At 41.9% G+C, this 26,022-nt stretch overlaps 1 protein-coding gene across 3 annotated transcripts in view; it reads right to left on the bottom strand.

The window, feature by feature from the left end:
* The window catches only part of ARHGAP44 (Rho GTPase activating protein 44), a 109,785-nt gene that overhangs the window by 23,905 nt on the left and 59,858 nt on the right, over positions 1-26,022 (bottom strand). For all 3 annotated transcript variants that reach the window (XM_063120424.1, XM_063120425.1, XM_063120426.1), the window contains exons 2-12: positions 20,850-20,889; positions 14,089-14,193; positions 13,706-13,782; positions 12,943-13,054; positions 11,111-11,187; positions 5,125-5,242; positions 4,365-4,433; positions 4,149-4,230; positions 2,574-2,701; positions 2,239-2,350; positions 670-751 (exon numbers count right to left, since the gene is read on the bottom strand). In XM_063120424.1, the coding sequence (XP_062976494.1) occupies positions 670-751; positions 2,239-2,350; positions 2,574-2,701; positions 4,149-4,230; positions 4,365-4,433; positions 5,125-5,242; positions 11,111-11,187; positions 12,943-13,054; positions 13,706-13,782; positions 14,089-14,193; positions 20,850-20,889 (1,002 nt within the window). The remainder of the gene's footprint in view (positions 1-669; positions 752-2,238; positions 2,351-2,573; positions 2,702-4,148; positions 4,231-4,364; positions 4,434-5,124; positions 5,243-11,110; positions 11,188-12,942; positions 13,055-13,705; positions 13,783-14,088; positions 14,194-20,849; positions 20,890-26,022) is intronic.

The raw sequence follows: 26,022 nt of genomic DNA, 5'->3' as shown, positions 1-26,022 counted from the left end.
CTTTATTTCCCCCCTTCTTCGGCCTCAAGAGAGGACAGCTGTGGCATGGGCATCACGTTTGAAGCAAAATCAGTTAAACAAAGGGCCACTGTTTGAATCTGTTGAGGTGTTTGAGATGCTGGAATAAGCCCTTGAGAGTTAGGCCCTGCATAAAATAATGTAGCCCTGCATTGACTATAATGTCACTAATATGGCTTAGGTGCAACTAATGTTCTCTGGATTAGGAACTTGGTGTGAGAAGGAGAGAAGTCCCTTCCAAAACCAAGATGGGCAAGTCAAACATTATTTGTGTGGCTTTGAAACATGTCAAAGAGTGGTCACATTTCACCAAAATGGCTCCAACTATACACGCAAAGTTGTGAAGGCAGCATTATCAGGAGAAAATATTCATATATGTTCAACATGCTCTTGCGGCTTTGGACTTTCCCCAAAGCAAATGATGCCAAACTGACTGAATTAGTATCATGCAGTTCTTGCTTTTACATAGCAGAACCAAGGTGCCAAGGTGGAGTTTCTTGGAAGTAAATCTCGCCAAGTGCATTGGGGCTTATTCCCAGTGGGAATCTACAGGATGGCAGCCTTGTCTGATATTCCAGTGCCAGACTGGGAGGCAAAGTGATAAATGGCATGAAAGATTGACAGCGAAGAGGAATCCATTCAAGAACTCACTTGGAGGCTTGAATCCATTCTTCATAGAGTTCAAATGTCATGAGTGGCTCAGGCAGCTCTCGAAGATAGGACTTCAGTGCCCCTATGCAAGAGACATAGAAACATGGAACGCACATAGTTCAAACAGAGAACTGTCCCCTAATTTTAATGGAAAGGTTTCCTTGTCATCCTTCCTTTGATTTTGGACAGCAATTGGTTGGTGAAACTGTTCTTAACTGAGAGGAGTAAGAATCCTAGACACAGATCACTAGCATTCCTATCTGGAGATAACAGAGATCCACTACAAATGACCAATGGTAGAGTTTTATACCCTGCAGCTGCTTGGTCTCTTGTTTTAACAAAGATGTGATGTGATATTATATTCCAGGGGTGCACAACCCATGAGCCGCACATGGTCCTTGGCTGCTGCTATTTTGGCTTGCGGAGCTGTGGGAACCACACCCAGAGGTTTCCTTGCTTGTGTCAGCACTAGCTAGGGAATAACTGGGGCTTCCTTTGCCAGTACTAGGTCAGAGATAGTGATAGTGCTGGGAATGGAACCTACTGTCTCAGTTGGTTCCCCATTGCTTCCTTAAAAAGAAAAATAAAGTTACATTTCAGTTAGTAGTGGTATAAAATTTCATTCACAAACTTTGCTTGATTTCACAAATTCAGCTGTACATCTTAACTGTCAAGGAAGGCAAAAGCTGCTGGCAGCAATTGACAATTGCGAGTAGGCAGCCTTCCTTGCAGTTACATTTTTAATTAAATTTCCCCTTAATATTGTGTGTGTATGTGTGTGTGTGCACATGTACAACTCCCCAGTGTAGCCCAGCGTGGCCCTCAGAGCCAAAAAAGTTGTGCACTCCTGCTGTATTCTAATATCTGGTAAAGATTGGAGGCTTTGCTGCATAGTAAGGTTTCCCCACATATCTGGATGGTTGTCTATATTGGTAAGAGAGTGGGGGAGCTCTAGAGTTCCACAGCTAGAGTTGTGTTTAGGAAACACTTCCTCTAAGGTTTTCAGGTATCAAGTTCAGATTTTTATTCTACATGCTGTTTTTGTATTTTGAAAGGTTCAAATATCTGGCATTATCATGAGGTTGTGGTTTTTCCCCCCCAACATTTTTTGGTATGTTACAGGGTGCATATGTTTGATTTTTTTAAGTGAGAAACTAGTCATGTGTTTTATGTTACGGTCCTATGTATATTGGGTGATGTTTTATTGATCTCTTTGAAACACCATTATCAGTATGAATACAGAACACATGACTTCTTACTCCTTCTCTCAACAAGGAACCAGGAAGTTGTGACAAAACACTGCAGCAAGGCATGAGGCCAGGGGGGGATAGGTCTTCACTCCATAGCAACAGAGCTAGTCAGTTCCTAAGTTCAGAACAAAGTAGTCCAAACCCTCTTGCTGTACTTTAGCACACATTTAATAAACAGGTCAACTTCCCCAGGTGATAAACTAGTCATCGGCATTCACCTTATGTATACATTTATCAGTGGAAGATCTTTCTATTTGTTCAAACTACTGGTATGCACTATGAAGCCAGAGTGGCACACCAAACCAGCAATGCCGCTTACCTGCGATGGCATGAGGGTCTGCCGAGTACTCCTGAACATCCACAACACAACAGTCTAGAGCTGCCTTAAGCTTCTTTAGTTTGGAGGCTGATGGAGCCACTCGGAACAGGCCCTGCAAACAGAAGAAGAGGAACAGCATACAAAGAGATGCTAAGGTGTGACAGTCCTGCCGGCAAAACCCCATGAAATGACCTCTGGGCAACACAGCACTGGGGATGGATCACCAGAGAGACCATCTAGGCAAATGGACATACGAAAGGAAAGAAGGAAAAAAAGACCAGGCCTCAGCATGAAGGGGCGAAGCCAAGGAGAGGCAAGAGTTGCTTCATACAGACCTCTTCCTGCATGCCGCACTCCAGGAGCATGGTGACACATGCTTCGATGGGGAAGGCGATCTCCCGGCCGCTGACAGCCAGGTGTTCCTCCAGGGGCTTCCCGAAGGAGGGCTTTTCAATCCAAGCTTCTGTGGAAGGCAGTCCAAAGAAAGAGGCACCAGAGACTATCAGTACACTCCTGGCCCACCAGCTGCACACGCTTTGAACAACTCCACAGCATGACCCCCTAGCAAATTGTTGGAGCAGCCAGACCTCTCTGCAAATTCCCAACTAGTTTCCAGAGCGGTCTTCCACATTATGGAGACTGGAAAGTTACATTCGTTATTCTTTGTGTGTACATGTGTGCACCTGTCTAAGGGCGGGCTGTTACTATCTGGGAAAGAGGCCCTTTTCTCCCCTCCCCTTTAGGACTCGATTGGTGTTCTGAGGTAACAGACAACAGGAATCCATTTTAATCCTATATGTATCTGCTTAGAAGTAACTCCTAGGATTGCAGATAGGGCTGCAGCCTTAACAAATGTAATAAAACAAGGACGGGACATGCTGAGAGTTGCAGGACTTCTTTCTTTCTGTCTAAACATGCATAGGATTGAGCCCTACGAAACTAAAATATAATAATTTGAAATAAATTCAAAATGAGAATTACAGGTCAATAAGAAATAATAAGATTCTGAAGGAAATAACGGGAAGACACATTTATTTTACTTCACGATCACATAGAGATGAGTTGCTTTTCCAACTCCTGTGTGGGAGTATTGAAAGTGAAAGTTAAAATCAATACTTAAATAAGCAATTAAAAATGACAGAAATTATCCATGCAGCATCTGCCAAAAACCAACTGGAGAGGCAAAATCTTAATGATGCAACCTTCTTGAGTGTTGCCAGCAAGAGCCACAGAAGCTACAGAATGATCATATGCCAGAATTTACTTACTATTTTCTTTTTAAGTTTAAGGTAAATTAGCTTTAATAGAAATTAGGATGTTTTTCTATCAAACTGACAAAGTCAATCCTTTCCATTTGGCTGGTTAGGTTACCAAGCTAGAGCAATTCAGACCCTTCTACACACAGTCTCCATCAGTGTCCATATTTCTGAGAACACTGGACCTTATGGGAGCTCAGAGTTGGCCCAAGTTGGCCCATCAGAGGCAGTAAGCCTATGTACACCAGTGGCTGGGGAGCATGGGAAAGGAGAGTGAATTGCACCTGTGTCCTGCTTGTGGGTTCCTGGTCAACAGCTGGTTGGCCACTGCAAAAACAGAATGATGGACTAGTAAGGAGATGGCAACACTCCTGGAAGGGATCTATCTGGTACTCTCATTTTTAGTATTCTGCCCTGTACCACCTCCACTTTATTTGGTGACTGCTATCCATTCATTGCCCAACCTGCTGCCCAGGCCAACATCAGAAGGCTGGTGGCTCCTGATGAATAGGTAGAATTGCCCTGCCTTTCGATATGCGGTTAAAAACTGAGAGAAGAGGTGCGGAAGTCCCATTGTCTCAGCAAGCAGCACTGAATGCCTCTCATGTAATATGTGACAATGGCAACCTAAGAGAGACCCTGCAACACACTTACCCTGCTGTGCTTTGATCTGAGGCAGCACGTTCTGCAAAAGCGCTAATGACTTTCTGTGGTACTCGGCTTGCACTTCTATTAACTGGGAGAAAGCGAAAATAAGAGGCATCTAATAAGAATTCATGCTCTGGGGAAACCACTGAGATTTGACAAAGAGGGGACGGGAGGTAGGAGTGGGGAACAAGCCCATCAAAAGCCAAGGTTTCTGGTACTTACAGTCTGAAAATAGTTTGCATAGTCTATCTCTTTGGCCACAAAATTGTACATGTCAGCTGAGAGCTGATCCTGCAAGAAGTACAGAAACAGCAAGAGTTGCATGATGGAGCAATGCACAGGTCAAACTCACTCTACTACTACTACTACAGCTGACATGCTGCAAAATACCTTGTCTTTTCAGAAATTCAAATAAAAACCAATCACACCCAAAATAAGAGAGAGAGAGAGAGAGAGAGAGGAGTGTTAATTGGATCACAATTTGCATGCTGATATTTTTCTCGCCTGATGTTATATTCATCAGTTTGAGGCAAAGCAGTGGAAAAATCGTAAGACTCTAGTTTTAACCCTCTCCTTCCCAAGTTCCATAATGGGCTCAAGTTACAGGAAGCCAGATTCCGGCTGCACATCAGGAAAAAAATCTAGACTGATAGAGCAGTACAACAATGGAAACACTTACCTAGGGAGGTAGTGGGCTCTCCCACACTGGAGGCCTTCAAGAGACAGCTGGACAGCCATCTGTCAGGGATGCTTTAAGGTGGATTCCTGCATTGAGCAGGGGGTTGGACTTGATGGCCTTATAGGCCCCTTCCAATTCTACTATTCTATGGTTCTATGATTCTATAAGTGATTACACTTCCTACTGAACCAGCAAAACTAGGTTTCCACAGGTTTGCAGTCATTGCCAGGGCTTCATCCTGAAACTGCGGGGATGTTTTGAGCAGGTATGGAAAGAGGGGAAGAGGGAGAGAGAGAGAAATACCCTGCAAATCTCCACTCTGTTTGCTGCCTCCTCCATCTCTTCCCTGAGAGCATCTGCTTTGGCACCCGAGGGCTGCAAGTTGCTTGACAAACCCGAAGACTTGGCTGACTGCTGCCACCTGCAGGACAAAGAAGATAAGCGATGTTAGTAACCAAAAAAACCTCGCAGTCGTAAGTGGGGTAGAGCTTTGTTGGGAGGGCAATCACAAAACAAGCGCAGTTCTAACTCTCTGCCCCAGAGGTGAATGACTGCTTCATGTCCCAGTACATGCCTGGATTTCCTCAGAGATGTAGCAGGCATTAAGTCACCTCAAGCCTTAGCAGAGAGGAGGCAAGTCATTTTATTTCACAGACACACAGATGTGGCAGAGACAGCTGTTCTCAAAGATGCTGCAGTTAATCAGTATTGAAGAACTGATTGTCTTAGTAATCAATAACCCCCTATACGATTACTAAGAGCTAGCAGCAAATCCTGAGACTATGAACTGAAGCATCTCTCTTCCTATATTCTACTCTTTGCTCTTACTCTACTTGGACTAACCTCGCTTCCCTAACTGACTGACTCGGAATCCTCTGGTCCATCACATACAGCTTTTCACCAGTGTTCTAAAAAAGGGCTACTTATATCACTTTCAGATCAATTAAAAAACAACACATGCTGTTCCCTGCCCTCAAGCTTACAATCTAAATGACATGCCAAGAAAGGGAAAGGGAATGGGAAAGCAGGGAATAAAAAGAAAACTCAGGCATTAGTTCTTAAAAGTTACAGTTCTTATAATGACCAGCTGGGGTAGAAACAGTTCAGGTAGCCTGATGGAATAGTGATAGTTCAGGTATAACAACAACAACAACAACAACAACAGGATCCTGGTAAAACTGCCCTGAGAGAGAAGTATGGAACATTAATCCCCAGAGCTGATACGGGTTTTTGGTCTTTCCCTCATTCCCAAAGATCAAGTGAGGGCATTTCTGGTTCTGAATAGAAGGAGTCAGCTCCCAGTCAACAAACAAGGCCCTGCCAAGGCCATATCACCCTGAGGATGTCCAGTTTTGGAAGCTACGCAGGGTCAGGCCTGGTTAATACTTGGGTGGGAGACCATGTGGGGATACCGGATGTTGAAGGCATGGAGAGGCCATGGCTCAGTTGGTAGAGCACTGCTTTGCATGCAGAAATTCCCAAGTTCAGTCCCTGGCATTTCCAGGTAGGGCTAAGAATCCTGCCTGAAACTCCGGAGAGCTGCTGCCAGTCTGTGTCAACAAGGGACCAATGGGCTCAAGGGACCAATGATCTGGCTTAGTCTAAGACAGCTTCCTATGTTCTTAAACAAAGCTACCAAAGTCAGTGTTCCTCCTCTGGTTGGTGCTGAACCAATTGCATCTCCTGATATGGCCTCATATACCTGCCCGGTCATAAGGCATTCTGCCCCACTTCCAATCTTCTGAGGTTTCTTCCCTTTAGTCTCAGCCTTAATCAGCCATTTTGAATTTGCATGCACTTCAATTAAAAACAACCTGTCCTCTATGAAGTAGCAAAACCTGTGGATAGAATGACATGGGTGACTCTGAAATGCAGTTAAAACTCTAAAGATGAAACCAAAGCTTAGAAGGAAACCTCCTAAAGCAAACAAACACCAAAAGAAATCCACAAACTTGCATCACCCCAAGGGGACTCTAAAAATTGGCTATTTATGATCAGCCCTCCTCAAGACACAATCCTGCATGTAGCTAACAGCAGGGAAGCCATCTTACAGCAAGGGAAAGAACTAGAAGACTGAATCACAAGGTCTGTTCCAGGTTTGCAAAAACTCAAGTTGTTACACAATGGAGAGTGAAAATAATTTTTCATGGAAGTGAAGTTAAGACTTGGCAATCTCCGAACCTGTGTCTTGGGGTGACTAATGGAATAACGGGGGAGCTATCAACAGCTCCTCAGGAATAAAAGCACCATGGCTGGAAGGAAGTCATATAGCCTGGTATCAAAGACTGAGCACATGATCCTACCATCTATGCACATCTAGATAGTGCAATGTCTCCCAGGAGCAAAGAGTCAAGGAGCAAAAGTCATAGTCAGTTCTACCTTTTTTTTATGCATCAGTTGTTTTGGTTATGGTCCATACTGATGTTTTAATTATTTTATTACGTTTGGTATTTTAATGGAAATTGTTTTCAGCTATTTTACACATTGTATGTTCTAATAACTCTGTTGTAAGCCCCCTTTTTAAAAAGAAAGGTGACTAAGAAATTAAAATAATAAAACAAAACAATAATGATGATGATGACAAAACTCAGTATAGTTTCGGTTGATCAAATTTGCATGAATTTTCATTTGGGTAAAAGCAATAGTCATGGGCAGCCATCCTCTTAGAAGTGGCATTCCCTATTTTAAAATGGTGCTTGACCCCTCACAGACTAAGGTTAGATTCTTATTTGACTCCAGTGGTGTGGGGAACTGCTGAAACACTGCTCCTTCCTATATCGCCAGATTAAAGAGAAAAGCTCAGATTACATGGGAGGAACATACACTGCAGCTCCTCCCTATACCAGCATTATCCCAGTTTCCAGAAGGTTGCTGCTGGTGTAGGAAAGAGCTGTCAGCACGAGCTACACCCATGTGGTCAAGGCTTCTCTTGTTACCCTGACAGCTCAGGAAAAGGGTGGCGCTGAAGCAACCCTCGTGCCCCGTCAGACATGGGGCAAAGGACTGGGGCAACCATTTCCAAAAACAGATTGGCTTGGCTTAAAACTCAGGGTATTGGTCCACTCTTGAAAGCCATGAAAGGTTTCCCAAGCCAATGGAGAGAGATCTCCAAAGCCGTGGCACAGGAGTGAGGCCTGTAGGCAACCGCAGCAGTTTCTGCCTCACATTGGCTTGAGATAGATATTTGTGGCCAGCAATGGGACATTGTCCTCTTGTTTGTGATCTGGGGGGATTTTTTTTTTTAAAAAAAATCCTCAGTTAACTCGCATCTTCTAGTCACAGCAACCAGCTGCTTATAACCAGTCTCAAATGAAAGTATTATTCCCACAGATCAGCAAAATTCATGGAGGGAAAGCAGGAGCAAGAGAAGAGCAGCGTGGCTTCACTCATATCTTGTTTCCTTCCTTGAAGGCCAGGCACTGTCAGCTCTTGCAACCCTGTAATAGTGACACAGAAATGTGTTTCGAGGGTGACAGCATGGCCCATATACTGTATCACATCTGTGATCTTAGTGGAATTAAAGTGAAGGGGTGAATCTCATCCAAATTAGGCTCACATCACACTTCTTCAGTCAGCTTGGGTTCATCTTTTGCCCTTGGGGCACTGAAGGCCTGAATGTTAGAGGTCCTGTGGCAAACCACAGAAAGGACAGGGCTGCAGTCCAACCTCATTCCCTCCTCTTCCTCTCAACCGTACAAAAAGTTGTTCAGCTTTTAGGTGGCTATGCATTTTATTCCTTCTATTGTTTTTATTTGTACATTGCCTCAAGTGCTCACTGAGTGGAGAGGCGATCCAAAAATGTCTTAAATAAAGAATAAATAAGCAGAGTTACAGGATCCCAGGAATGGTCAAGTGACCAGAGCAAAGTGCTTGCCTATACAGATGGTATACTAAAGCCGTCCACTGATGCGTTAGGGTGGATTCCTGCATTGAGCGGGGGGTTGGACTCGATGGCCTTATAGGCCCCTTCCAACTCTACTACTCTATGATTCTATGATTAAATAAATTCTGTGTTGCACTCCTGTGCAAGTTTACCCAGAAGCAAATCTCATTCTGTTCAATTTGGCTAACCCGGTATGATGCACATAGGACAACCCCTTCCGTATAGTTTTGGTTGATCAAATCTGGATGAATTTTCAGTTGGGTAAAAATAATAGCCCGGAAACAAAAAGTACAATTTCTTTATTTTTAGATGATTGGCACATGCTGCAGTAGTCATTGTCTTAAGAAGAGATATTCCCGCCTATGTGATAAAAGGCAGAAATGCCGGTTTTAAAATGGTGCTTGACACCTATAGGCTAAGTGCTTCTATTAAAAACACATTTTTTAAACAAAATCTGCTGGCAGAGCAATTAGGGACATTTTTAGTTTTAGTGTTTTTTTTTTAAAAAACTAATTAATCTAATTAACTGAAATGTTGCAGCCCAAATTTACAACCCTAATACACACAGCTGACTGGTAACTGATTGTTCCAGTGAGGTACTCATTATTAATTGCAGAACTTCCAGTCTTAGTAGCTTTTCCTGTATTCTTATCTTCTAATAAAAAGTATTCTAATTCAAAAATCTACATAATGTAAATCACATTGTGTGCTTTAATTCCCCCTTCAAATATTTCAGGTCCAAAACTTGTGATATACTGCAATAAAAAAATAACATAGGTTACCTTTTTTAAAAAAAGCTTTATTGTTTACTAAATGCAAATAAAATAAAACATGCTAAATTAGATCACTCTCTAGGGCATCAGAAAATGTTCTGATGCAAACAGAAAGTTTTCTGATGCAAATTACCCTATCTTCTAATTCAAAATTTTCCAGAAAACAAACATTCACTACCCAATCCACTAACAGAGAATCCTCTTCCAGCTTTGGGAATGATCCAAATTCCTCAGAAGAGGTTTATCTTTGCATTCAAGTTATTTTCCTTGATAGGACACACAAAAAGAAAATCAGAATAGATATAGCAAGCTCCTTCCTTGCTTTTATTTATTATTGTGTTTATATCCTGCCTTTTTTCTTCCAAGGAACCCAAGGTGGCATACATAATCCTCCTCCTCTCTGTTTTATCCTCCTCAGAACAACAATCCTGTGAGGTATGTTGGGCTGAAAGTCTGTAACTGGCCCAAAGTCACCCAGTGGGTTTCCATGGCCGAGTGGGGACTAGAACCTGGATCTCCTGACTCCCAGTCCAACACATTAGCCACTACACCACACTGGCTCTTTTACATATATAAAACCTCACTTCTAATTTTCTCACCTGTTGCTGCAAAATCTGGTGGGCTCTGCCCCATATTCACATTAACAGTGTCTTATGTGGGCTGAAAGTTACTTTGCTGGCTGCAGCAACATATGGACATCTCATTGTATGCAAAAGACACTTCAGTATGGAAAAAAACAACAACCCATTTTTCTGAGACAACGAAGAGTCCTGTGACACCTTAAAACTAATTTATTGCAACATGTGGGGGTTTTTAGTCACATGCATGAAACAGACAGAGGTTGTGCTAGACACAGAGGTCAAGTGGAGGGAAGATCTCCACGCATTGGGGTGCACTGTGTGTGAGATATCTCTCTTCACAAAAATGCCAGCTCAACTCCCCATAGACCTCATATTTCTCTAGTTTAGTGGCAATATCAAAATTAAGTCAAGGGAGCGAGTTCAGCTTGTGTGAGGTAAAACAGCTTGCATTCGAGGAGCACCAAGAGGCAAATAAGAGCAATGTACATATTTCCCAGACATGAGCAGGAATACCAGCTTGCTGCTTATCTTGACTTGAGGGCAAAGTAATAGTGGCACAACTTGGCTCTCAGATCTGCTGTTTGTCTCCATGAGTGAGAGTCTCAGCCACCAGCTCCACAGCTGGAGGGCTGGGAAAGAGAGCCATGCCTTGGAACCGAGCTAGAGTATCCTGGCTAATACGATATGTTGAAGCAACAGCGTTTGAGTTAAAACACACTGTGAAATTACCTTCTCACGGAATGATAGTGATGGAAAACCTACACTAGGCCATTGTAAATCTTCCCTGCCCTTTTTATTTGGGATCCTCTGACAGAAAAACCTTTGGAGCCAAAAACACAGAGACAAGGACACGCTTTAAGACAATATTTTAGTAGGCTCTGACACAGTAAGAGTACAGAACTGTTCAATGGAAAAAACCTAACAGACTTAACGGATATTTAAAATTATGGAAGCTGCCTTAAGGAAATCTTTAATAACTGGGCCAGTTTTGAAAAAGAAATTGGAACTTGGCACTCCAAAGGTGGGCAACGGAGAGATAACAAGTCTCATACCTTGTCCTTGATGAATCCATGTCCAGAACTAATTTTGCTAAGTGCTTCCTCTGTTTTTGGATATTTGGGATTTCTACCTGAAATAACAGAATAATAACAACAACAAAAATAACAATAAGTAGTAGTTATATAAGGCTAACTTCTGCACAGGACTGCATTAAACATTCTATTTATTTAAGTAAAATGAGGTCAAAGTGAATTTCCAGGATTTCACATCTGGCCCAATTTCAGGGCCAACATCAGGACATGTGCAACTGATGGACAGCTCCCAGACCACAAAGAGCCTCAGACAGTCCCCAAAATAGCCTGCTGTCACTGACTTCTCAGAACTGGCTGGTGTTAAAAGCAGAGAGCTGGAAAAGAAGAAAATGTGCAAACAGCACAGCTTGGCAACTATTTTCATCTAGCTCAGCTCAGCCTTCTCCAACCTGGTGCCCTCCAGATGTTGTCTGACTGGGAATTGTAGTTCAACATATCTGGAGGGCACCAGATTAGGGGAGACTGAACTAGATGCACCCAGTAAAAGTCTGAAGTCTTTTTGGCCCACACAGTTATAATTTTTGTGAACCACCCAGAGAGCTTCGGCTATTGGGCGGTATAAAAATGTAATAAATAAATAAATAAATAAATAAATAAGAAAATATGCTAGAAGGAAAGGTAAATATGAAGATGTTACCTGTGCAGTCCCCATCCCATAGCATCTCTGTAGATACCCCAATACAAGTTACAAACTATTTGACCCTGTTCAGATGACACGCCAAGCCGCAGTGGTTAAGCATTTTGAGCTAAACCTTGTGGCTTAGCGTGTCATGTGAACCAAGATTTAGCATGTTGTGTGAATCATTCCTATCCATGGCAGCGACATAGCCACGATTTAAACACTTTCACTAAACATTTGCTGCAAAAAGGTGAGCAGCCTAACCATGGCTTAGTGTGTCATCCAAACAGGCCCTTTATCTTTTATGCAGATAATATTTCCAGGTGAAAAAATGTGTGTGGTGTATCCATGCTGCATATGTTTCAGATATGTCTTGGTTTGGTCTTGCGTAGGAGCACTTGTAATGGAAAAACCAAAGAACAGCTCCTCCTTCTCAAAGAGGGTGAGGTGCTCAACAACAATGGCTTTACCGCATACAGTAATTCAGAGTGGCCACCATGTCATTTGCTGCAAGATACCAATATCCAAGGATCACACTGCAAGGACAAACTACAGTGCTTTTTAACGAAATGCCTTCAGTTTGTTGGAAGTTGGCTGGGAGACAGTATTCAAAGTTTGGCAGGATTTACAAGTATTTGATTTTAATTTACTGTTGTTCAGCTTTATTGTTTAATTTTACTTTTGTTGATACTTTTTAAAGACAGTTTGTCCTCCCAAACTTGCCCCAGTCTCTTTTGCTCCTGCCATGTTTCCTGGCCCTGTGCGACCTCTCCTTGCTTTCCAAGCATTGCCAAAAGAGTCTGTTCACATAAAGATCAGCAGTACATGGAGTGCCAGGGACTCACCCACTGGGGAGATGTTGCATGGGCGAAGTATCCCAGCCAAGCTGGTGGGGGTAGAGAGCTGTATGGACTCCTGCCCGATACACCAGGTGATCCCCCTAGCATGCTGGCTGGGAGCCAAATGACGTCAGAGGGGGTGGCCACGTCCCCTGAAGTCATTTGGCCCATAGAGGGCTGGGGTGTGTGTGTGTGTCACCCAGCCTCTCCCCACTCTAATTTAATTCACTGCCCCCTATATTAGAGGTTAGTTGCCCACTTAGACCAACACATCAAAGCCATCCAATACAGCGATCAGTGCCAGAACTCACACCTCCTGCTCAGGCAACTCTCACCTCAGCCAATACGAACAGAGGCTCAATCACATCCCTTTCAACTTGCAGCTCAAAGTGAATGAGCTCTTGAGCTAGCTTGTCCTCTGCTTCCCCGCATAGCTTCAGCATCTTCCTGCAGGGGAGGAAACAGGCACTTCACCAAGGGAAAAGGCAAGAGAGAGAGAGAGAGAGAGAGAGAGAGAGAGGGCAATGGGATGGAAAGAGATTCCCATGGGAAGCTGCATGATGTTAGGCACAAAGCATGTGTAGCACCCAAAAGGACAAGAGGTGTCTCTCTCATAGGAAGTGCAAAATGGCTCCAGGGCTTCACAGCATTGAGGCTTCACACCCTCAAACAGACAGGTGTGAAACTATTACTTATTGTTGGGTCCTGGGAGGCTATCACAATGGATGCAAGACTGCAGAGACCCACCTCAAAGAGGGTTCATAGGGGATAAAAAAAGAGGGCAGCAACCCCCAAATCACTGAAAGCCATCCGAAAAGGTGCAGGATTTTTTTTCCCATTGCAAAGACTGTACTTGTGGTCTTTGATTGTTTTGTATTTTATGGTTCTTGCTTGCAAGCCACCTTAAAACATTTATGAGGAAAGACAGAGAATAAATAACTGAAGTAAGTAAAGAATTAACTATTACAGCATGTCCCCAACATGCTTCCAGATGAAGCAACTTTCCACCAGAGGAACCTATTTGTGACCAAAATACCTCTTTTTTTTTAAAAAAAAAAAAAAAAAAAATCAAAGATGAGTATTTGAATGGGATCTTACCCAAGCAGGGAGTCATCCCCTAGAATGGCAGAACCTTCCATCAAGCACTGGGCAAGTGACGTCAAAGGCAATTTCTTCTACAACAAAAGCAACTGTTGTATGATTGTATTTTAAACCATTACACCACAGTCTGGGCCATCTTCAGCCCAGAAAATGACACTTATTTCCATGCAACCAATATTTTTATAACACCTCCCACAAAGCTCTATTTTATTCATTCATACTTATGTTCATACACAATTTTTTTATATAGACAAGAGGGAAAAGCCAGCTGAGGTGCCTCCTCCACTTGCTTCCCTCCCATCCTGCCTCTCTTTCTCAATGCAAACATAAAAGAGACATATGCCAGTCCCCATTATCTGCTGGATACTGGAACCTCTCACCGAGCGCTTATCAGAATCTGATCCCTGCTGACCCTGAAGACACGCTGTCAGCTTCTTGTGTGTGCTGTGGGAGACCTGCTTCACCAACTCCAGACGCTTCTCCACCTAGAGATGGACACAACAGCACACACTACATCAGAAGTGCTCAGCCTCATCTCCCAGAAGTCCAGATATTCAGCTCTCTCTCACACCTCTGTACTTCAGAGCAGGCCCAATCCACCTTAAGAGACCAATTCCAACCTGCTTTCAGTAACAGCCACATTTTTACACATTGGACTATATGACAATGAACAAACACCATAATAAAAACATTATTATTCAATCAGACTTTACAAGAAAAATATTGATCTAACCTTAAGTGAGTTTGCTTTTCCAATCCTTAATAATATAGAGATATGGACCACTGTGGTTAGTAAACAGATTAAGTAGCGGAGGAGGGAATTGTTTCAGCATTAATTTTAGCTGAATATCATGAAATAAAAGTGGAACCTCGTTAAGTAGAGGAAAATCAAATAAACATATCCATAGATTTCTATTGTTTGTTATGGTTAATATTCTTGGAAATTCCCGTCAATGAATGGGGATATGGAAGCAAAGTAAACTGCAAGATTCATAAGATGATAAAGGGCAATTGGGGTAACAGGGAGAGGATGAATGGGCTTGGAGTCATGGAATGAATGGAAGAGTTCATAGGATTCTGTACATGGGCGGGGTATAAATTGAAATAGTAATAGCAATAATAATAATAATAATAATAATAATAATAATAGCACTCTCTCAATTTTCTGATCTCTCATAGAGGCTGCTGAGACTAGCTTAAAATTGTGAAAGCAATAACAAGAACTAGAACTTTGTTTTTTAAATGAAAGTTAAGCATACCAAGACTAATTCTCACTTTACATTTTGTACTTGAGCATGGATATGAGTTTCCAAAAACACACACCTCATAAAGTATGAAAGGCACATGCATTTAGCATTTAGCATGTGGAAAATAGTTCATCCCAAAGATTTCAAAGGGACTGACTGAACAAAGGGACTGAACATTATGCACCTGAGCTTTGCATTTTCAGGTATCCATACTAGAGTACAAAAAGGTAAAGGGGGAATTAACACTTCGTATCTTGAACAACATGTCAGATTCTGCACCATTTATTTATTTATTTCATTTATATACTGTCCCATAGCCGAAGCTATCTGGGCGGTTTACAAAAGTTAAATTGGCCAGTCAGATATTGTCAGCTGACTGCTTATTATTATTATTATTATTATTATTATTTATTTATTTATATAGCACCATCAATGTACATGGTGCTGTACAGAGTAAAACAGCAAATAGCAAGACCCTGCCGCATAGGCTTACATTCTAATAAAGTCATAGTAAAGCAATAAGGAGGGGGAGAGAATGCCAACAGGCACTGGGTAGGGTAAACAGGCACAGGGTAGGGAAAAACTAACAGTATAACTAACAGTCTAAAGTCCGAGTAACATCAAGTTTTAAAAGCTTTAGGGAAAAGAAAAGTTTTTAGCTGAGCTTTAAAAGCTGAGATTGAACTTGTAGATCTCAGATGTTCTGGGAGAGCATTCCAGGCGTAAGGGGCAGCAGAAGAGAATGGATGAAGCCGAGCAAGGGAAGTAGAGACCCTTGGGCAGGTGAGAAACATGGCATCAGAGGAGCGAAGAGCACGAGTGGGGCAATAGTGTGAGATGAGAGAGGAGAGATAGGGCGGAGCTAGACCGTGAAAAGCTTTGAAGGTCAACAAGAGAAGTTTATATTGGATTCTGAAGTGAATTGGAAGCCAGTGGAGAGATTTCAGAAGTGGAGTAACATGGTCAGAGCGGCGAGCCAAGAAGATGATCTTAGCGGCAGCGTGGTGGACAGAAACCAACGGACTGATGTGAGAAGAAGGAAGGCCAGAGAGAAGAAGGTTGCAGTAGTCCAACCGAGAAATAACCAGTGCATGAACAAGCGTCTTGGCAGAAGAGACAGACAGAAATGGTCGAATCCTGGCAATATTATACAGGAAAAAGCGACAGGATTTAGCTACTGCCTCAACATGAGGACTAAAGGAGAGCGAGGAATCAAATATAAAGCCAAGGCTACGAGCTTCATTGACCGGAGTAAGTGTAACATCATTGACAGTAAGAGAGAATGAGAGGTGAGGAGAAGGTTTAGGAGGAAAAACAAGCAATTCAGTCTTAGCCATATTAAGTTTCAAACGACGATGAAGCAGCCAGGCTGAGATATCTGAAAGATATGCTGAGATACGATCGTGAACATCAGGAGAAAGTTCCGGAGATGAGAGATATAATTGTGTATCATCGGCATACAGATGATATTGGAGGCCATGAGATTGAATAAGCTTACCCAAGGGCAACATGTATAAAGAAAACAACAACGGGCCAAGCACCGAGCCTTGCGGAACCCCTACTGAAAGTGGAAAAGAGGAAGACGAGTTGCCATTAGCCAACGCGCTGAAGGAGCGACCCGTTAGATAGGAGGCAAACCAGTTATAGACAGAGCCACAAAGTCCAAGGTCATGGAGGGAGTCTAAGAGAAGATCATGATCAACCGTGTCAAAGGCTGCGGTTAGATCAAGGAGAATAAGAACGGAATAAAGGCCTTTAGACTTGGCAGTAAGAAGATCATTGGTGATCTTAGTAAGGGCTGTTTCAGTGGAATGCAAAGGACGGAATCCAGATTGAAAAGGATCCAGAGCAGAGTTGCTAGAAAGAAAGTCAAGACAGCGAGAGTAGACCACACACTCCAGGATCTTTGAAACAAAAGGCAACAGAGAGACAGGTCGGTAGTTAGACAGAGATAGCCTATCAAGAGTAGGTTTCTTGAGAATGGGAGAGACTGTAGCATGTTTAAAAGCAGAAGGAAATGAACCAGAGGACAGAGAAAAATTAATAATATGAAGCAAGGAAGGAAGGAGAGCGGGAATAAGATTTATAAAGACGCGAGAAGGAATCGGATCATGAGAGCAAGTGGAAGGCTTTGAAGAGTGCAGTACTGTAGACAGTTCATCGGCTGAGACCGAAGGAAACGCAGAGAAATTTGCAGGAGGAACCGGCAGATGAGGAACAGGAACTGGTAGAGGAGCAGAGCTGGCCAGATCGGAGCGAATAGTTTGGATTTTAGCATTGAAAAAAGAGGCAAAGTTATTAGCAGACAGAGAGGCGGGGAGAGATGGTGGATTAGGCTTCAGAAGAGAATTGAAAGACGCAAAGAGCTGCTGAGGATGCTTAGCATTTGACTGGATCAGCGTTGAGTAGTACTGCTGTTTGGCCAGTGAAATGGCAGAAGAGAAAGAGGAGAGTACAAATTTGTAATGGACAAAGTCCGTCCAGTCCCTGGTCTTACGCCAAAGGCGCTCAGCTGCCCGGGAACAAGAGCGAAGGTAGCGGAGAAAAGAGGTGAGCCACGGTTGGGGTTGAGATGGGCGAGCTATCCCAGTTGTAGATGGAGCAAGATTATCAAGATTTGAAGATAAGGAGGAATTAAAGGAGGAGACAGCTGAGTCCAGGGAGTCAGCCGTAAAGACAGAAGGAAGAGAGGAGGCTAGAGACTGCGAAAAAGCCTCGTAGTTGATAGATTGCAAGTCACGGCAAGTGTGAGAAGCGGGATGTGAAGGAGGAGGATTATGAGTAATATTGAAAGAAACTAGATGATGATCTGACAAAGGAAAGTCAGCAGTAGAAAAGTCCAAAACAGAGCAATTCCGAGTGAGAACAAGATCCAGACAGTGTCCAAGGGAATGTGTGGGTGCATCAGACCAAAGCTTAAGATCATAAGAGGAAGATAGGGAGCGAAATCGTAGAGCTGCAGCATCTTGAGGGTCATCCACATGGATATTGAAGTCACCCAAGATAAGAGTAGGACAGTTGTCAGAGAGGAAAAAGGACAACCATGAATCAAAATCAGAGAGAAATTTTGTGCAGATAAATAAATTTCTTCTTAAACTGCATCCTGGGGTAATCTAATAGCAAAGCAGAAAGCTCCCGTCCAAGTCAATGTTACACATTTACAAACCTTTCAGAGTACCCCCTCTTCTGCAATGCCTAAAGAAAGCTATTTCTGCATTCATTCTCCTCTCAATTAAGGACTAATTTAGACAGGATGCAGGCCATGTGAAAAGCCCTTGTCTGGGTAAGATTTCCACATGTGCCTGCTAATGTTGAAATGCATTGACCTCATCTTCCCTTACAACCCCACTAATCCATGACCCAGGCAGGTACATTGCTGGTGTGCTAATATTATATACACGAATGACTCATATGTTCTAACTGCAGGCATCTCTAAGCAAGAATGCAAGACTCAGACAGAAGGATGAAGTACACGCATACACACATGCAAGACAGCGGCAGAAACCAAGAAATTACAGGCGTCAGATGGACAACTAACTTCATTGCGGGGAAACAAGGGCCTCCATACTTGGTCTAATTCCTGGAAGTAGCTGACTTTTAAAGACTTTTGAAAATGGCATAATACTTTGCTATTGATCTAATAAAATCAATGCCTTATATACCTGCCTATCATTTGATCATATTTGACACAAATGTTAGCCCTAAACTAACACTATGCCACCCTGAGTATTTCCTGTTTTCAAAGGAAAGGGATGAAATGCAGACATGAACAGCTCATTTGAGACACATCCTAGGTAGAGCGGTTGCAGGGGAACACTTTCGTCACCCCATTAGCTTTCGCAGTATTGATTTTGGGGCTTGAAAAGAGAAAGCAGAGGCTCCTACTGAGACTTTTTTCTTCTTCTTTTTTTACCGATTCCCCTGGCAGATGTTCGGTCCAGGAACTGGAGACATTGCGTAGAGCTCAGCAGGATAAGTCACTAACCAGAAATACAGAAGCCATTTGAAACTTGAAGTTTAGTGGCTTGGAGAAAACATGAATCTAAATAGAGAAACCATATTATTGGGGATGTGGAATACTGAAAAGCTAATACTATTAACCCTTTGGATAGCAGGGGAAGCAATAAAACAGCAACTTAAGTATAAAATATTCTGGCCTTCAACAAGGAGCCAAATTCAGGAGTAACTATTCATAATAAAAGTAAGGAGTCTCTCAAGACTCTCTGCCCTACAAAAAGCCACACCCTAGATGACCTGCTAGCAAGCTATCCACAAAGAAAGGAAACTGCTCTACTGACGATACATGTCTTATATACTCTCTACAGTTGTGTGCTACTACAGAATTAAACAACAAAGCCTCCACCCGTAATAATTTCAGAGCCAATATGTATATTGCTTGAGGCATCTACCTGCTCCTTGCCATAAGCAAGAACAGTTTTTTTCCTAACTTCAGGTTTGAGAATTGCCAGTGGAGGTGAGAGATCCATTGGCCGTTGAAGTTCAGCATGTGGACTTCGCTAAATATCTCATATCTCCATTTTGCATGACCACTAATGTTATTCCCTGAAGCACACAGATATCATTTCCTATCTCATCCTATTAGAGGAGGATGAAGACTTTGCTTGCACTGATCCTTCCCATGCCTCTTACATTTGGGGGGATGGTCTAAACTATGTTGGTAGTTGTACATATAGAGCAGGTTCATGCACATGAAGAGCAGAGCCCCATTTCTTCCGTATACACAAGAGCCTGTACTTAAAAATAAAATAAAAAGGCAGTTTTATATTATCTACTTCATGGAAAAGGGATGTGTTCAGGCACGTCCTATCTTGTGAATCCTCACACTTCCATTCTGAAGTAGTACAATTCCCTGGAGGCCTGTATTATGAGCTTCTTCTTCTGAACATGTAGAATGGTCCTACATATATTCTATGGGGAGGCAGGGGAGAGTGCTATGATGTCTAAGCCCAGGAAATTTTTTTTGTACATTTATTTATTTTAAATTTTATTTTAATTAATTACACTTCCAAAAAATACAATCTAATATTATCTAACTACAAAACCATTGAAGTTTTCTAACCCAAAAAAAGAAGTTTCCAATACATAATAAATAGCAGAGCTTCAAGCTTTTTAAAAATTATCTTCAAAAAGAGCCCCTGCACCACAGTGGTCAATTCCTTCCCCCTCACCCCTCTTCAGAACACTAACTCTAAGCCAGACATTGGCTCAGTTCAGACAACACATTAGTCAACAGTGGTTTTAGAACTCCATGGTGGAGTTTTTACACCACCATTGAGAAACGTATTGTTTGGTGGGAAAATTCATCCAAACGGTGGAGTTTTTTTGGAAAACGTTCCACGCTGAATATCCACGCTGTGCAGAGGAGAGTTCCTGCACAATCGTTGTGTGGTGTGGTGGGCTCTGTGGAGTTTTCCGTTGTGTTGCGTTGACTTTTCCCACTGGCTACAGAGTTCTCTGGCAAGAGTGGCAAAAGGAGCGAGTGCTGCTCTAGGAAAGTTGCCGGGATTGGTTTTTTGCAGCAATGGCTGATGAGATACCATCAGGAGGACCGGGGGAGGAGAGAGGGTGGAAGAACTGTCAATCAAAGGCCACAATGGATATTATTCAACCATGGTAGCCCACAGTCACACAACAGTGTAGTTAGAACATGTTGTGTGGGTAGTATCCCCTAAAAACTCAACCGTTGAGTGGACTAACATGTTGTCTGAACGGAACCATTATCTTCCTACTTGGCACACAGGAGCCCCTGTTAAACTGGCTGCTTGCAAGACTGGTTTTCTATTTTATGAATGGAGCAGTGTAAAATATTAAATGATTAATGATTTTAGTGTTTACCGGGCAAAAGGTGTAGGAAAGAAAGAAAGTCACTGTACCTGCAAGAGATCTTCACTCAGAACTTCTGTTTTTTCAGCTCTAAAGAAAAAAAAAAAGGAGGAAAAAATCATTCAAGAGAAAGAAATCCTAAACCCACTACATTATACAAGCAAATTCTGTCAACTGGGGATTGTAGCAATGATTATTGCTACACAGAGAGACACTGGGCCTGAGCGTCCTCCTTAATGCTTGGTGGTGTGATGCCTCATCTGTAGTTGACCTAGGGTCACCCTCCATGGGATAAGCCTGGTATCAGTTGTGTAGTCCCAATGACACAGAACATCTCCTGATTCTCTTGGTCTTGTATGCCATGATCTTCCACTCACCTATCTTTTGCCCTTTCCCCTCTCATCTTATTTATTTATTTAGAGAATAAATTATTTAGATAATGTATTTAGAGATCACTGGTTATTGGGAGGATTATTATAAACTAAGGTATTTATAAATAACCCCCTATTCCAACATCACAGTGACCATGATTAATGACTTGGTAGTAATGGCACTGGAAACAGGAAAGGGGGCAACTGTGGGAAAGGGTTACTACCAAACACATACAACTGGTGGAGAGACAGGAAAGGCATACATGACATACATCTGAGTATAGTTACAGTTCTCAAATGTACACTTGAGCTTCAGCTATTGGGTGATATAGAAATGTAATAAAGAAATAGGTAATAAAAATGAAATTTAAAGCAAATAGTGCCTTATCACAATCCAAAGTTTGCTATGGTATTCTGCACTGAGCTTTAAAAGTCGCAAGCCAAAAGAACAACCCCTTCTCCAAAAGACTAGAAACAAACTCTTGCATTGACGGTAAATGTATATTTTATGGGCTTTGAGACGTGGTATCAGGACATGAGCTTGCAGAGCGTTCTAAACACAGAATCTTGGGGGACTGTCAGATGGGGATTCAGCTTGTGCATCACTACAAAACTAAGCTCAAGAGATAGGAACTAGTGGGTGTGTCCAGCCATGCCAATAACAAAGCCTCTTCACATCAACATGGGAGAATGGATCAGATGATCCTCCTCCCCCGACCCCCAGTCTTCAAAGACTTCTGGGTCAGGTTTGGTCTTTTGACACTAGAAGACCCTGCTTTCCTGCTCCTTGCTGACTATGGACAGTGTTCACCTTTGCCTTCCTTCACCGTGCCTCAACAGGATGTGGGTCTGACACATATCTTGGAAAATATGTACAGAGAATTCCTCACCCCTATTTACATGGTACATGTGCATAAATTGTGTAGATTCCCCAATTTCAAACACCTGTCTGGAAGTCTGACATATAAAGGCTTTTAAACTGAATAGCAATATTTCACGGAATGCAAGCAAGCATGGAAAAAGAGTGATTTTGCTGTTACTCGGCTATCATCCTCCAGAGCGGATATCTCAAAGCTGATTTTGCAGATCGAATGCCAATTTCATGGTTCAAAGACCACTACAAAATTGGACTTCACCTTTCAAGAAGAACCTGTTGTGGTTGAAAGTTTGACCTTTGCATCAATAGATATCAAGCCCAATTTTAAACATTACCTTTATTTCTGCTCTAATAAATACAAAGACAACTCTAGGAATTTCTCTTGGGCTAGAACAATAAGAGCATAAGAATGGCCTTATTCCAAAATGGTTGGCAGATGCCAACCAATAGACAGCTATTCCCTGTTGCATGTTGCTAGATTTGGCTGTTATAGGAATATTGCCTCTGAACATGATTTTTCATTCTTAGATATCATGACTAAGAGCCACAGAGGTTTACTGTCCATGAATATGTTTAATTTTTTAAAAGGCCATGTAAGTCCATAGCCAATATCACCACATTTGATGGCAAAGAATTTCTTAATTTCATTCTGTGTGAGAAAGTACTTCCTTTTCTTTATCCTTTCTTGCTGATCATTTTCATCAGAAGATTCTCTAGTGTTTTGAAAGAGATAATACCTATAGGTAGATATAGATATAATTTTCATTTATACATAATCTCATAAATAATCTCTAACTTGTCCCAAGTCATTTTGCCTCAGCAACTAAAAAGCCTCAACTTCCTAAACATTTCTCCATGAACAAGATGTTCTACCTCACATTCTTTTTAAGAGAGGTAACCAGAAAGTTAAACATAGATGTGTCATAGATATGCCATTATTGTTTTACTGGGGAAATAGCACAAGCCTAACACTGAAATTGTCCTTTTCAATACTGCAGCACATTGATCTAATGTTTTTACTCCTTTACCTTGCATAAACTGCATTCCTCTGATGTAAATAAACACTCATGTGATAAAACCACTGATACATGTGGCTTTTTATTCAACCATGTCCATAAATCAACCTGGCATTAATGATTTGGGCAGATACCTCTGGTCCAGAAACTTTCTGACTCCCAAGGCACTACAACCAGACAACGTTCTTGATTATGCAACCTAAATAATAACCTTCCCAATCATTATCAGACAGGATGGCTTTAGATAATGTTTAATGTAAAGGAGCTTTAAATTAACCCTTTGCCCTTCTCCTGGTCTCTACATAAAACAGCTGATTCCTTTCCTCTCTTTTTAGTAACCGTTCACACGGCTTTTGTAACTACATGCATTTTATCATTTTTGTCTCCAGAATATGCATGCCCATCATGCTTTCCCAACAGAGATATTCTTAATCTATTACAACAATTTGCTCTTCATAGCAAAACTATAAAATCTAAAGACTTTGGATTCGTATTTCAGTAAAGAACCCCTCCTATCTGAAAGCTTTCTAAACACCTTATGTCAATTCTATCTCTAACAGCTGGGATGAGTAGGCTCTCTTTCTTCAAATAGAAATGCTGTATATTGATGTTTGCCAAATTGGCATCTATCAAAAGAACTCTTTCTCCCCCGCCTCCCACCACCCCAATCAACTGGTCCTTAGCCACTATTATTCCAGGGAAAGAACCAATTCCAAGAACTTTAAAAAACCTAACTATGTAAAAACAACAACAGAATTGTACTGTACATCTTTGGAACCTCAGAGTTTAAAAGTTGTATGATTCTGAAGCATCAGGTATCAAGGGATTCATGTATATATGGATGCTAAAATGGGGTTTAATGAATGAGAACATTTCTAGGTTTCTGAATTCCATCAACATGGCATGTGTCTGTAGGACTTCAGAGAGTGAACATAGAATTTTAATACACATTTTTTAAAAATTTCAAAACAATATAGGAACACAAAATAAATCATTTTCTGAAACATTTTCAACAAATGAAAATAAACACTACAGTCAAATACCATCCTGGAATTTATCCATTCCCTTCAGTGAAATGCAAAATCAAGGTCTAATAAGATTTAATTTTTGCACAATGCCAAAACATGTATACTATTAGCCCCTTGGTTTCCACAGCTCCAACATCTATTGTAAGTCAATTTATATATCCTCTAATCTTACGAGGCTTAAGACAACATTGGTGCAAATTTTAAAATAATATTTATTGCACATTCAGCACAATCAAAGTTCTTTCCTACATTTGCCACCCATCCATTACCGGACCTCAAATGGCGATTTTTCAGGTTTCTACAATCAGGATGAGAATGGGTAGATTGCAACCATGCAAGAAATAAACAAATAAATATATAACAGCACATACTTGACTTTAGGATTTTCAGTAAGTAGCCATGCTAATTAAGAACAAATAGGAGTATATATGCCAAATGCCAACGATCCTAACTCTAAACCACAGTGAATTACAAATTTAACGTTTCTGTTAATGGGGCAGTGGCAGTTCCTCAGACTTCTGCTCCTGAGTGGTTAAAGGTTGCTCTGCCTCTTTCTCTTCACCATCCCACTGATGCCTTCTTTTGACTTTCTCCTCAGCTGCTCCTATCTTTTTCTTCTCCAACCATTCCATTCTCCTCTACTTCTTCCTCTTTCCTTGTGCCAATAGTTTTTAACTCGCACCTCGTCTCCCCATTCTGTGTCCCTCCCACTTTACCCGGTTCACATTCCATGGCCCATCTCCGGTATCATACATGTATGTACAACTAGGGATGCTTGAGGAATTCAGGATTTGCAAATCCTATACATAACCACCTGAGATCTACACCTCTAGGACAAATGCATGCATTGGAACTTAGCTATCCACCAGATTTCATACTTCCCTGAAAGTTGCAGAGCAGTTTTTGGCAGTTAAAAAGTATCAAGTTATGCAGAAACATTTATTTTGAAAGGCTATTTTATTTTTGAATTGCAGTTTAACGGGGAAACTGGACCATGGGTAAAATCTTGTGCAAAAAAGATTACTTGATCCCTATGTAATCATTGTACATTATGACAAGCAGATGAATGTACAAACCAACTACATTGTGCTTGGGGTAAGATGTGGTAAAGTGATACAAAAGTTCCATGAGACATGCTATCCTACATCTATGTCACAGAGCATGCATGTGTGAATCAGGCCAAATTCTAGACAGTCCTTTTGCCTTAATAGTTATTTTCCCGCCACCCGTCTAAGAGTTACAATCCTTCCCCACCCCTCACTCTGAAAACACACACATACATGTCAGAGCATTCTTCACACAGCACATAGTTAAACCATAGAATTCACTACAACAAGTTGTAGTGATAGCCACCAACTTGGATGGCTTTAAAGGGAGATTAGATAAATTCCTGGCGGAAAAGGCTATCAATGGCTATCAGTCCTGGTGGCTATATGCTACCCCCCAAATTCAGAGGAAGTAAGCCTATGTGCACCAGTTATTGTGAATCACAGGCAGGAAGGGTACTATTGGTACTCATATCTTACTTGTGAGTTTACCCTGGGCAGCTGTTTGGCCACTGTGTAAACAGAATGCTGGACTAGATGGACCCTTGGTCTGATCCAGCAGGGCTCTTCTTGTGTTTTTATGTTCTCTCGATCGGGTGGGAAACTTGTGGCCCTCCAAATGTTTAGACCTACAACTCCCATCTTGCCTAGCCAGCACAACCAATGATGAGGGATCATAGGAGTTAAAGGCCCAAATATCTGGAGGGCCACAAGTTGCCCACCCCTGCTCTGGATTCTAGGATATGCCTAATGTGAGGGTAAAACTTCAGTCCCAGTGTAAAGTTTCTCACTGGAAAATGTGGCTGGAGAGCTTGCCAGCAGACATGGAGCCTGTCATGCATCCCTAATGAGAGTGCTTATATAAAAGAGAAACTTGATCATGTT

This window comes from Elgaria multicarinata, chromosome 3 (assembly GCF_023053635.1).
Source record: "Elgaria multicarinata webbii isolate HBS135686 ecotype San Diego chromosome 3, rElgMul1.1.pri, whole genome shotgun sequence".
Classification (NCBI taxonomy): Eukaryota; Metazoa; Chordata; class Lepidosauria; order Squamata; family Anguidae; genus Elgaria; species Elgaria multicarinata.
The sequence above is the reverse complement of the archived record's forward strand: the minus strand, read 5'-3'. Positions and strand labels throughout refer to the sequence as shown.